Source organism: Amblyomma americanum, chromosome 5 (genome assembly GCF_052857255.1).
Source record: "Amblyomma americanum isolate KBUSLIRL-KWMA chromosome 5, ASM5285725v1, whole genome shotgun sequence".
Lineage (NCBI taxonomy): Eukaryota > Metazoa > Arthropoda > Arachnida > Ixodida > Ixodidae > Amblyomma > Amblyomma americanum.
The window spans coordinates 200,400,025-200,414,259 of NC_135501.1; the positions used below are offsets into that span (position 1 = coordinate 200,400,025).

General features: G+C 48.2%; 1 protein-coding gene across 1 annotated transcript in view; it reads left to right on the forward strand.

The window, feature by feature from the left end:
• The first annotated feature begins 10,126 nt into the window (after nucleotides 1-10,126).
• The window catches only part of LOC144133407 (uncharacterized), a 64,453-nt gene continuing 60,344 nt past the window's right edge, over nucleotides 10,127-14,235 (forward strand). Inside the window, exon 1 of the mRNA XM_077666492.1 lies at nucleotides 10,127-10,775. Within this exon, the coding sequence (XP_077522618.1) occupies nucleotides 10,634-10,775 (142 nt within the window). The 5' untranslated portion in view covers nucleotides 10,127-10,633. The remainder of the gene's footprint in view (nucleotides 10,776-14,235) is intronic.

The window sequence follows — 14,235 nt, forward strand, 5'->3', positions numbered from 1 at the left end:
ATCCCTAACATCCATTTTAGCCTCTAGGCCGACGATATCACGGTCTGGAAAAACCGCGGCAGTGATGCCGAAATAGAAGAACACCTACAATTTGCCCTAACCACCATCGATACATATGTACGGGAGCGTGACCTGACCTGCTCCCCTTCAAAATCCGAGCTATTTCTCTACCGCCCCAACCAACACGATTCCGTCAATCCACCCAACTCCCTCACCCTAGGTACCCACCCCATCCCACTAGTAGACAAAATCCCCGTGCTTGGGCTGGTTATTTACTCCATGGCGCGCACGAAGAAGTCATAAAGACAATCCAAACACACGGTTTGGAGTGCCTGATTCGCCGCCCGACTGATTCGCCGCATAGCGATCCGCCGCGCTGGCCTCCGCGAGCGACACACGACTCGCCTCACCCAGGCTTACGTCATAAGCCGCACCACGTATGCCCTTCCATACCTACCCATCACACAGAAGTAGGGAGACCGGGTAAATGTGCTCCTGCGAAGTTGCACGAAAACGGCTCTACGTCTTCCCCCCGCACATCAAACGACCGACTCTTCAAACTCGGTGTCCACAACACCTTTGAGGAACTCACAGAAGCTGCCTTTACGGCACAAATATCCCGCCTATCCAATTCAGAGGCTGGCCGCACTTTATTATCCCAATTAAACCTCAACCCAACTACACACCCTACCGAGGAGGTCCCCCTTTCTCTTATCCTCCGCTCTAACCTTAATGTAACCCCCGTACCCAAGAACATGCACCCTGAGTGGGACAGGGACCGCAGAGTAGCAACGGCTCGGGCCCTCCACAAACAGTACGGCGATGACCATGAGGTGGTCTACGTGGACGCTTCGGAGTACACGTCAGGCTCCCGTATGGCCCTGGCGGTAGCCGACAATCACGCAAATCTTCTGACTTCCATCTCAATCATCGCCAATTCTACAACAGAGGCAGAAGAGGCAGCCATCGCGCTTTCTCTCATTTCTACATCTACCACAAAAATTGTCTTTGACTCTAAATATGCCATTATCAACTATGCCAATGGCTACATATCCCGCACTGCTGCTCGTTTACTACGCTTCTGGCAGCCCTGGCACCATATAACTCTCATATGGACGCCAGCACTAGCCGGCATCCCTGGCAACGAAGAGGCTCATTCCTTAGCCCGAGGTCTTACATTCCAGGCGGGAATCGAGTTCCTTGTACGGGCCGAGGAGCGCCTGCTCTGCTTCCGTGATATTCTCTCGTACTACCGGGAGCAACGAATGGTGTACGCACCCCCAGCCCCATACCTCACCATAGCGCAGGCCGCACACTGGAGACGACTACAAACTCGGACTGCTCCATGCCCCATACTACTACATGCCCGATACCGAGACCAATTCCCGTCGTCATGCAAACTTTTCGGCAAACCAGCAGACTTTCTACACACCCTGCTCACATGCCCGCCTTCCCTCAGCCCCCATCACCGACCGTGGCGGAGTCTTACTGGGAGACTCTTATGACTGCAACTTCTCCTCAAGACCAACGCCGGCTCATCTCCAGCGCTCTGAGAAGGATTGCTGTCCAAGGGCTATCCTTCGCTTTGTAGGGGTGCCTCCCCACAGTGAGGGAGCATCCAAGTGCCATGTAGGGGGCTTCGCCCCCACCATTTACCTCATCGTTGGCAATAAAAGTTTCCACCACCGCCACCTACTTATTTCTTTCTTTGTTTCGTGCTTTTTTATTTCCGGGTGTTGTGTTGTTCCCTATGTAATACTTGTGCATTAGCTGCGCGCTTGTGTCGCAAAGAGACGTTCACAAATAAAAGTTCCAGCTCACGCGCACATTAGTGCGGTTCACGAAATTTTTCGGTCGTTACTGGAGCTTGCATATCATTCTAAGGCCGCCAGGCCAAGCCCGGGTTGCTTTCGCAACGCTTGGCCCGCCATAATCAGCGCTGGCAAGTTTTATGCACAGATTTTAGTGCGAATACGTTTTACGGTATATTGCGCCTAATCATGGACAAAATCAGCACATGAACGAAACTGGATGGAGAATAAAATAGGCTAACGAAATCCGAACAGCGTTGAATCGCGGATATGAATGGAGGCGAACAGAGAACCCCTGTCTGTAAACATATTTTCTCGACCGCTTCTTTGTGGAGTTTCGATTAGGTTGAAGCAACTTGCCTAAGGTTCTACTCTGTAGGGATGAAGGAGGCGGAACAAACTATTATTTGCCATATGACAAAGAGGGTAGGGGTTAGGTACGAGGCTTAAACAGGTGCGTGGGCCCTCGCAACAGTGCTAGGTGGATTGAGATCATGCTTCTTGGCGACCTCCAGGGCCCAGCCCACTGTCCTGAGCTGAACCTCCGGATGAGGGCTGAGCAACGCAGTCTCTCACTGACTGGTTTGAGATTTGGAAGCTCAGAGGTGGGGGGTCCTCTGGGCACTCGAATAGGATGATATTGAGATTTGCTTTAAAATGATTGCAGAGTGTGCAGCGGGAATTGTGCTCCGCGGGATGCATCAGGGGGTAGATACAAGGATTTGGGAATGTCCCCGTCTGAAGTTGCCGCCAGGAAACCTGCTCTGCTTTGGCGAAATGCAAAAGGCGCCCGTGTGCTGTACGATGTCAGTGCACGTTAAAGTTCCCCAGGTGGTCGAATTTACTTCGGAGCCCTACAATATGACACCTCTTTCTTCCTTTCTTCTTCCACTCTCCTCTTTATCCCTTCTTTTACGGCGCGGTTCAGGTGTCCGCCGATATGTGAGACAGATACTGCGCCATTTTCTTTCCCCCACAGCCAATTTTGTAATTACTTTTTTGTCTACTGAAGCGGAGTACCCGGATTCGAACCGGACCGAGGCGGCCGCATATCGATGGAGGCGAAACGCAATAGGCGCCCCTGTGCTGTGCGATGTCAGTGCACGTTAAAGATCCCCAGGTGGTCGTTATTATTCCGTAGACCTCCACTACGGCACCTCTTTCTTCCCTTCTTCTTTCAACCCCTTCCTTATCCGTTCCCTTATGGCGCGGTGTTGAGTGCCCACCGAGATATGTGAGACAGTTACTGCGTCATTTCTTTTCCTGAAAAAAAAAACCCATTTAGGCGTGTCAGCCAGTGCCGCAAAACGAAGACGTTCGGGTTCCAATAAGAACAACGTCATCCGTCAAATGTGATGAAGCGGACACAGCGACCCCTGCTATCGCCGCAGCAGTGAACAGGACGTCAGGGGACCGAATGGTGGGGGGGGGGGGGGGGAGGGGGGGGAGGGATGTAACAAGATGTGTTATTAATCAACGTAGCAACAGGATTGCAAGCGTTCCTTTTGTATTACTTCACCTTCTTTCCTGAACGTACTGCTGAGACATTACCTTCGTTTTTCCCCTTCTATAGCTCTCGGCTTAGACAAGCGTACGGCTCAGGCGCACGGACCGTTGCTTAATCGCATCACCACAGCAGCGCGGCAAGGGAACGCTGTTTCCACGGTGCATTCACAGCGGCTTACGGGGAGAGAAAACCCTCAGAAATAAAGAAAAAAGATGTATAAAAACAAAGCATTGCAGAGAATTACTTTCCCCCGGCTAAGGGCGCGGGCCTGGGGTTGCTCAGGCGAGCGAGAGCACAGAAAACAGTGCCTTGTTGCTGATCGTTGCTTTTTGGCCCGCGGCGGTTTTTTATGTATGCTTGCGAGGCGACTGCGAAGCTTGCTAGACAGGGGGTGTGTCTGTTGTGACGTCATCACGATGAGTAGGGTGGATGGTATGAGCAGCCCCGAAGTAGTTTTGTCCCTTGTAGAGGGAGGTATGCCGGCGAAGTTTTTTTAGTACCGCTTTGTTGATTTAGATTTGACTTGATCTTCAAGTAACCAGCAATTGCTTGCCGAGAATTAGCGAGAAGCAACATTTGTTCGCATTCAGTAATTAGTCTACTTCTGGAAAAATATGCTACAGCGTTCTTGAAGAAGCTACTTAAGCGTGAACTAAACATTTTCTTTACACGCCTGCCGTATCTTTACGTACATAAGCACTGTGCCTTCTGTTATTCTTGTTTATTAGTTTATTTGCTGTTTATTACATCATGACGGACAAAACACGGCAATGAGAAAGATACTGAAGAGTCTGCGTCGCCCGGCGGAGGTAACGCAATGAAAGAATCTGAGAAAAAGATCCGGGAAACTAACGGAGGAAGCCAGCAATACAGTAAACGCTGACAATAAGCACAGAGTAAACAAATCGTATCTACTAAAAGTTTTTCTTTCTATCTTACTCTTGCCTTTCTGTTGTACAGCTTGTTGTTGCAGCCAGTTCTTGTGAGCTCGGTGTTCCCCTGCGGCCAGACTTTATTTACCACTCCTTTTCCCCATTTTCTCCTTCCTTTCTTCCTGGCTCCTTAGCAATCTTGTCTAGAACCACTTTTCCCCAAGCCGCTTAGCGTGGCTCCCACTAAACTTCGTGCTGAAAGCTCTGCAATCGTTTACAGCGGCCGGAAGAAAAGAAATGGTAAGACTAAAGAAACGCCGCTGTTGCGTACGTGAGCGTGTGTCGTGTTCTGCGCCCATTTTCCTTCTGAACTGCTTCCTCGTCGACCAAATGGTGACATCCGGGAGTTCGGCGGTAATGCCTTCGCAATCTAAGAGACCCCTTCCTTTCCTCTTCGTGAGTTTATTCCTGGAAACACCGAGCTCTGGAACAGCGGTTAGCATTTATGGAACCCTGTTCTTACGAAGCGACCGCGGGATTGAGAGCCCGTTCTTATAGCCTTGAGTGACGCGGAGTTTATGTTTTAATCGCGGCGACAATGGTCAAGTTACGTCCCGTAATTTTGGTTTGGTTTATGAGGTTTAACGTCCCTAAAGAGAATCAGGCTATGAGGGACGCCATAGTGGAGGGCTCCGGAAATTTCGACCACCTGGGGTTCTTGAACGCGCACTGACGTCGCACAGTACACGAGCCTCTAGAATTTCGCCTCCATCGAAATTCGTTACACGCCTCGTTTACCAGAAAATCCGGTGTCGGCGTTGTCGGCGAACCCGACCGCGGCGGCTGCGTTTTTATGGAGGAAAAACGCTAAGGCGCCCGTGTGCTGTGCGATATCAGTGCACGTTAAAGATCCCCAGGTGGTCGAAATTATTCCGGAGCCCTCCACTACGGCACCTCTTCTTCCTTTCTTCTTTCACTCCCTCCTTTATCCCTTCCCCTACGGCGCGGTTCAGGTGTCCAACGATATATGAGACAGATACTGCGTTATTTCCTTTCCCCCCAAAACCAATTATTAATTATTATTATTCCCGGGTTCGAACCCGACCGTGGCGGCTGCGTTTTTATCGAGGAAAAACGCTAAGGCGCCCGTGTGCTATGCGATGTCAGTGCACGTTAAAGATCCCCAGGTGGTCGAAATTATTCCGGAGCCCTCCACTACGGCACCTATTCTTCCTTTCTTTCACTCCCTCCTTTATCCCTTCCCTTACGGCGCGGTTCAGGTGTCCAAAGATATATGAGACAGATACTGCGCCATTTCCTTTCCCCAACAACCAATTATTATTATTATTAATTATTATTATTATTGTCGGCGTCGGCGTTGTGAGTGAAAAATCACGGGGCATGGCTTGGGCAGGTGGTTGCCAGAGAGCAACTTAGGAGACAGATGGGCCATCTAGGTCACGTGACTCTGCGGCGTCATCGCAACCTGTCTACTGGATAGCGAAGAAACTGCCCAACCTGGCAGGTGGCAGTTAAATTAATGATTAGTCGCTCCAGAAGAGCAACCTGGGTCTCACAAGTGCCACCGTGGCAACACCTTCCATCGCAGTGCAGTGGCGCATCCCTTAACCTTTGCATGACTGGCCAGGGGTGGTATGAGGACTCCCAGGGATTGTGAAGTAGAGAACGACCTTGTGCATATATGGTCGCTATCGCGTAATACCTATAAGGCGGAGCTTAAATGCCCCTTCCGATTTTTTCGTTATTGGCGTCGCTTCCAGGCAAAGAAGGGTGAAAATTTGGTCCAGTTGGTGCATGATCTCCCCCCTCTATCTTCCCCCCCCCCCTCTCTCTCTCTCTCTCTCTCTCTCACACACACACACACACACACACACACACACACACACACACGCACGCACGCACGCACGCACGCACACACGCACGCACGCACGCACGCACGCACGCACGCACGCACGCACACACACACACACACACACACACACACACACACACACACACACACACACACACACACACACACACACACACACACACACACACACACACACACACACACACACACACACACACACACACACACACACACACACACACACACACACACACACACACACACTGTTTTCTGCAACTACGCGCGAATTCTTTGAGCTCAAAGGCAGCTTTGACCGCATAGCTGCACTTTTTGGTCCTGACACTTAGAGGCTCGACTTTTTATTTGGTTGAGCTTTCACACTCCCTGTTTTGGTGCGGAATAAGATGCAGCAAATACGCCCCATTACACCGCTTACAATTGGAGGTCTGGCCTGCATTTAAGTAAATTAAGGCCCAGGTTACACCCAAAAGACATGCTACGCGTCCATAAGCAAGATTGCCTAAGTACAGAAAAAAGAAATGCTTGCTTCCTTCTTCAGCATGGTCTGTTCGGGCTCGACGATGCCTAAGCAGCCAACAGAACTGCACCCCAAATCTGGCGAAGCGTCATTCATAACGTGCAACACTGACTGACTTGTGAAGCAACACAATAGAATGTCAAAAAACACAGGTGCAACAAGAATAATAAAAAAAGCGTAGGTCAACACGCGATGTGATGCGACAAATCTACGTTAGCTGTGTTGGTTGTTTAATTTTCACAAAGGTCGCCTTCCCGTTGCGTCCTTGAATGGTATTTTGTTTGCTTTTTCGCTCTATTGCTGCGTGGGTTTCTCGCGGATGGAGGCACCTGAAGGGTCAAAGTTAATGGGTGGGGGTGGCTGCTGTAGGGCCTTTTTCAAGGCGGAGGTTGGTGACTGGTAGTGGTTGAGGCTACTGTACGGGTGATGTTGGGTGTGTTGCGCATTTGAGGCGTTATGCAGGGTGATGGCGGGTGAAGCTTCTGCAGGGTAGGGATGGGTTGTTTGATGGTGGGCGGAGGATTCTGAAGTGTGGTGGTTTGCGGAGAGAAAAGGTAGATGCTTAGAGCGCGGAGGCCTCCTGAAAGGCTGTGACGGCGTCACGGAAAAGTGGAGAGATTTCGCCGAAGTGAGGGTGCTAGTTCCGACGCCTTAAAAGAACAGAATGAATATCGGATGTAAACAGTACAGCTCTTACGGCCCACCAGCGGTCAGATGATAGGAAATGCATGCACACGTTTTGTGTTTACCGCGCGAACTGGAAAGAAATGAATAGCGTTCCAGGCAGGTTCCAGGCTTGAAACTCCTTGCGAAAGTCGGCTTCACTGGCCGCCTGCACCGGACCCTCTGGTACGCTGTAGCCCCTGCCGACGTTGAAACCTCCCAGCTTCCCTTATACCAAGCGCTTTCCCTTCCATTTACTAAGGCCCTCCGCGAAAGGCGGACTAATAATAATAATAATTGGTTTTTGGGGAAAGGAAATGGCGCAGTATCTGTCTCATATATCTTTGGACACCTGAACCGCGCCGTAAGGGAAGGGATAAAGGAGGGAGTGTAAGAAGAAAGGAAGAGAGAGGTGCCGTAGTGGAGGGCTCCGGAATAATTTCGACCACCTGGGGATCTTTAACGTGCACTGACATCGTACAGCACACGGGCGCCTCAGCGTTTTTCCTCAATAAAAACGCAGCCGCCGCGGTCGGGTTCGAACCCGGGAACTCCGGATCAGTAGTCGAGCGCCCTAACCACTGAGCCACCGCGGCGGGGCCTAGCTTCGATACTGATTGGAAAATTGGAAATTGTTTTTTTTGGAAAGCAAATGGCGCAGTATCTGTCTCACATCTCGGCGGACACCTGAAACGCGCCGTAAGGGAAGTGATAAAGGAGGGAGTGAAAGAAGAAGGGAATTAAGAGGTGCCGTAATGGAGGGCTACCGGAATAATTTCGACCACACAGGCGCTGACTGATTGAAACACAGTCGTCGTATACACGCCTCAATTGTGGAGGCCGAAATACACTTAAGGAGAGCCATACTTTCAGCGTACCTTACAGAAACAGACTATAGAATCGGTGGCGATGCAAGAGCTTGGTAGAGTTACTTTCTTTCAACCCAAAGCCTGTTGCACTGCAGACGTAATTGTGAAGGCATTCGAATGCATTTAATTACTAGCATTGGTATGGTATCGTTCTCAAAACAACAGAAGCCAGATTAGGCGCGCGCGTACTTGTCTGTGTGTGCGTGTGTGCATGCGTGTGCGTATGTGCGTTCTATAGCTGCTGGGTATTTAAATGTTTCTTTTTGTGCAACTCTAGTGATTCTACAAACTGGCATTGAATACAGCAAAAAAGAAATAACTGAGGGAACCGACACATCGCGAGTGAAATAACGATTTTACGAAAATTTCACATTCAAACAACGCTCTTGAGATATGTGACAACAGTGTGGTGCTCTCCGCGACGGCACTGCTCACCGATAGCCACTGCCTATTTGATCTCAAGCATTGACGGAACGCAATAACTCATTTGCAACGATTTAAGAGCTTTTAACTTCCAGGTAGAGTCAGGTGCAGTCTTTAAAACATGTAATTTGTACACATGAGGTGTCCTTGACATGGATTAATAAAAAAATATAGCCTGGAGGTAGATTATAAACCTTAAAGGGCTACTCAAGGTAGTTTTCAAACATCTCGAGTGCAGTTTGCATGATATTTTATTGACGTTGCGCTAATCATTGCAGTGCATTTTTTTTTCATTGTAATGAGCGAAACCAATCCGCTCTTTAACTGTAACATGTGCACTGCGCTCCAAACAGAGCACCGATGCGAAGCTGCATTCGTTGGAGAAGCAAAGATATGCGCATGAACTGTGTTCAGCTTGCGAACTGCGCTTCATCTAGACGATATTTTTTACATTTTTTATAATAAATTGCACAACTCCAACCAAAAATTTTAACGTTAACCCAACGTTTCGAAGCCGACTCGGCTCCTTCATCAGGGGTGATTGAGGGCAGTAGCTAAGCGTCTTCAAGTATGGAGGGGAGGAGGAAGGAGGGGGGGTCAAAGGACACGACTGCCGTGACGCGAAAGGCGTGGAGGAGGGGGAGGGGGTTTAGGCTGTTAGTCACGCTGGCGCACTGCAGGGAGGTGGTGAATGGCGACTTTTTTTCGTTGAGTTGAAGAGCGAATTGAGCTGCGGCAAAGCTTCCTTAAGTGTTTATAATAGAATGGAGTGAAGCACGGCCTTTTTATGAGCTGGCCTTGTGAACTAAACTTTTTTATGGTCAGGATGTCCGCAAGTATGCGGCAATACTTCTGTAACGATGATACATGCGGAGAATGCTGTCAATGTCGTAGCTACATGTTATGCAAAGACCATTTTTCTCAAGCCATGGAACTTAACCCGAAATACACTTCCGGTGGCTGTATACTTCTTTCCCCACTGCGTTCACTCCAGCGTTTTTTTTTTTTAAACGTGTGCTAATGCCGAACAACTCGTCCCACGACTACAGCTACCAATGACCGCCAGTCAGAGGTAATTCATCTCAGCTCAGCCTCAACTCGAGTCACGTCTGCTCATAATAATAATAATAATAATAATAATAATAATAATAATAATAATAATAATAATAATAATAATAATAATAATAATAATAATAATAGGTTTTTGGGGAAAGGAAATGGCGCAGTATCTGTCTCATATATCTTTGGACACCTGAACCGCGCCGTAAGGGATGGGATAAACAAACTTGGTAAACACGTTTTCTGTATTTTTATTTCAAACAACAAGCCCCCCTGACAACTCCCATATTTTCTTCGGGAGTCTCGCGGCAGTAGTATAGACTACAGCAAGCTAGACTGCAATGCGAGCACCGAGCCACTACTAACCACTGCAAAGCACCAGCACTTATGCAACCAGTGGCGCCATCTGGTGGTGGCCTTCGGAGCCAAAAACGAATCCGCCACTACCAGTGGGAGCCCCGGAGCAAGCCCGAGCTGCCCGAGCTCCTCCGCGTTCCCCTCGCCAGGCGTCGTTATCGACTGCAGCCAGGCAAGCGAAACCACTCGGGAACCGCGCTCGCTCGGACTCGGCTGTGCCGCCGCCGACTGCGTGAATCCAAAACTCGCACATCTCTTTTCCTGCGCCGCGCGGGAAAGTAGCATCTGTCAGCCTCCTTCCATCCCTGGACTCTTCTCCTCGCGAGATCTTTCAGCTCTCTATTCCTGTGTGTCGCCTTCTCGACGACCGCTCTTGAAGTTGCTCTTGCTAGTACTGGTGGTGCTTCTAGTGGATTCGTGAGCGGTGACTCCGAACAGCTTCTCTCCCCTGCTGCTCGCCCTCCTCCCTACAAGAGGCTCAACGGCTCTCGGAGGCTTGGCGCGCTCGGTGTCGTCCCTTGTTCGGGTTGAGAGCGGCGCGCAGCGCTCGGCCTCCGAGCCGATGTCGGCCGAGGCGGCGGCGGCGTGCCGCAGTCTACGGTGGTGACGCGCCCACACCGATGACTTCGGGACCTGCGCGAGCGCTGCCGTCTCGGATGGTATGCAGCATCGTGCGCCGTGCCGCCTCGTCGCCGGGACAGACAGCGCCTCGTGCCTCTCGGCACGCGTCCTCGTCACGCTGCTGGCGTCGCTGCTGTTGCAGCTGCTGCTGGCGGTGCCAGTGACACCGGCTGCCTATATCCGTGAGTCTTTTATAATTCTCGCGTGCCTTGATCTTACGCGATAGGGTATACAGCTCGCCCGGTGGAAAGGCGTTCTGCGTAGCAGTAGTCGGAACCGAGTGTCGTAAATAATCGGGGGTTGCGTAAAAAAATCGTATCACGGTAATTTGTGGTTATAGTTGATTGATTGGTGTGTGACAGACGATGACGAGTCAATGAGAGCATTGTAATCAATTGATTAAATAAAGAAATGCAAAAAATGATAAAAATGGATAAAGGAGGTTCAAATGTGTCAGATTGCTCAGAATGAAAAGCCTAACCCACTACGCTGTTGCGTCATACCAGATTGCTCAGAATGAAAAGCCTAACCCACTACGCTGTTGCGTCATACCCTCAAGGCGGAGCTTAAGTGGCCTCTCCAATTTTTGTAATTTTTCTTTTATTGGCTGGCACCAAACTAGGCATGCAGCGGTTCCGATCATCTGCCGGGACGAAGTAACCGTGCTGTATCGCTCAGCGCCAAAAAACAAAAACAAAAAAGTCCTCTCTGGCGAGATGTTTGCAATTTGATTATCTTTGTTTTTACTGCTTCAGATACGAATACCAAGTATGTGCCTTCAGGAGTACGGGAAATGAAGTGGATATTCTACACTGAAAAAAAAAAGAATGTGTTCACTACTGATATATCTGTATTCCGTAAATATGTATTAATACAGCTCTGTAGTCTGTAATTCAGATGTATATTTACTGTAGAACTGCGGAGGTTGTACACTTGCTGGGAGTACTGCATTTTGTAAAATTGCATGTAAAACTGAAGACTGAAGATTGATAGTCTATTCAATCGTTTTTAACCTATGCGCATTGCCAAAACGCATTTGTATCTGCGTATTTAACTAGCTGCCGTATATGGGGGTCCCTAATGAGCTTTTTCTGTGGAACCACTTTCTTTTTTTGCAAATCCACTAGCACAGAATTTTCCTTTATAATATCTATACTTGTCGTGCTACTTACTGCCTCGCTACTCAAATAAAGTTGCTGGCTTTGAAGCTCTGCCTAGGTATGTGAAATGTGCAGCTTTTCTGAAAAGTTTAGAGCTTAAAGGGCTTAAGGTAAGCAGTAGGGCTCTTGTAGCATCCGTGGAAGTTCCAAATTTCCAACAGTGAGGATGAGGCTTCATCTCACATTCGAGTGACGCATAACGCTTTTGATTCACAGAAATGCACGCAGCATGGCCTATAACGAAACCACTTAGGCTCTTTACTTTTAGAAAGGGTGTACATTCTGCTCTTCCTAATCTCAGAAGCTTTAACATCGCATTAGTTTTTTTTTATATAATCTTCCTGTGATCGGTCTTTGTTTTAATGCAGTAGGAGTATGATTAGGAACCCCATGGGACCAAAACGCGTCGTCGGTCATAAAATTAGCCCATTGGCGGCAGGGAAGTGACGTCAACAACCCGGTTAATTGCCATTGGCTTGAGGAAAGTGACGTCATCATACCTTATCATTTTCATTGGCTGGAGGAAAGGAACGTCACCATGCCGGAAGTCACCCCAATTCCAGTAAAGACGTCAATATGTGCTAACGCTATCGCATCGGTAGCACGTAATAGAATTAGGCTAATCTGTAAATTTTTTTATTCACTACATTGGTCTGCCTACAATGCTATGATATCCACTGCTACTTACACTACATTTGGAAGGTATTTGCTCTGTCTTTTCTTCAACGCATCCCCTCTCGCCGCGGTTTAGGCGTGAGGGGGGAACAGCGTTATGAAGAAAGTGAAGCGGAAAAAAAAAACTACCTCACCCATGCTGGACACCTAAACTACGCCGTGAGGGAAGGGCTTCACTGATTCAGACAGTTGCTACCCCTTCCCATGTGTCAAAACCTCTACTCCTCCGTTTATGTCCTTTTGTTTGTAATTGTGACAAACAAAATGAAAAGTACTGGGATGCGTTTTTTTTCCCTTAACAAGCTAGGACACGAAAGATAGTGTTGAGTGGATCAACGATATGTGAAGTGGTCACGATACGATAGGTACGCGGACCGCTTCGAAGTCCTCGCTCTCAGTGCAGTGCTTCCTTTTATATCCGACACGGCCACCGGCCGACCGCGTAATAACCTTTGAAACGACCTGACAGTTGATCAAACCATTCGCATTACAAATGATTTCTTTCGATTCAGTTCTTTAAAACTTTAAAGGAACTTCAACCTTCAACTTCAAAAACCTCGAATGCGACGCTCATATGGCTATATCTATAAAAAGGGTAGCTGTTGTTACTGGCGTAACCTCACGCTGCTGCACATGGGCTCTCTTAAGCGCTACACTACAAATATATTATGCTGTATTCACTAACGTACTATGCCATGGGCAACAATATCTAAAACCACTATGAAGAAACTTCTTGTTTTTCGTAAAATTATTCGTCTTATCGTAAGCTATGAACCTACATCGAGTATGAATCCCACAACAGTATCGTTCTATACGATCGGTGTGGATAATATCAATGAACTTCGTTTGTTGCAAATAACGTACTTTTCTTCTGCAGGCATGGGTAATTTCTTGGCTCAACTCGCATTTATTGAGTATCGTATTGGAATTGTCAACACTGGGTGTACTGACACCTAAATATCAGACTACACCCTGGGCTCACAATCTTCTATTTTTTTTCTTATCAAATATGAAGATACTGCTGCATTTACTTCAAAGCAATTGAGAACCTGATCTGTGCAAATTTAATCCGTATCCCTCTATCTGTCGTTTCTCCAATTAGTACCCAGGTCTTTACGAACTCATGCTATATTGCTGAAATGTTTCTATTAATTTTATTAGTGGTAAAAATTTGGTTTGTGTTACCCTGACATGTGCATTGTATACATTTTTACTGATGTCTATTTGTGTATTGGCCTTAAATTGTTATTTTGTCGTGTTTGCTGCTTCCATGCTACGTAATGAATTCCTGGGCCTTTGTCGAGCTGTTCGTACCGCTGCTAGCACTAATGACCATCTAATTCCTGGAAAATAAATATGATTTGATTTGATGAATTCTTAGCCCTACTTGTATTTCTGGGCTGAGGCACTATTTAGTACAAAACACAGGCCCAAGAAAGTGGAGTATAAGGACAAAGTCCCAGGCCAGGAAAATTATCACGTCCGTGCTATAAGCCGAGCAAATTCGGAAGAATGTGGACTGAGCCCGGGCACACTCATTTGCAAGTATCCGGTGCTGGGATTAAGGAAGCAATCAATGTAATCTCCGCTTCCTCCCCCTTCCCCTCTCTGTGCTTTCCTAGCCGCTGTACCTGTGTGGCAAGGCAAGGCTAATGAGTGGACGTAATCCATTTCTTATTCTCCCCGACTTCAAGTTAAAGTTAACATTTTGAATTCTGCCTTCTTCAGCTGTACCGACATCAGGAGCTTCGTGCGACATAAAATTCAGTGTAATATAGCTTTGATAGCGCCTTGTTGTCTGTTGAGC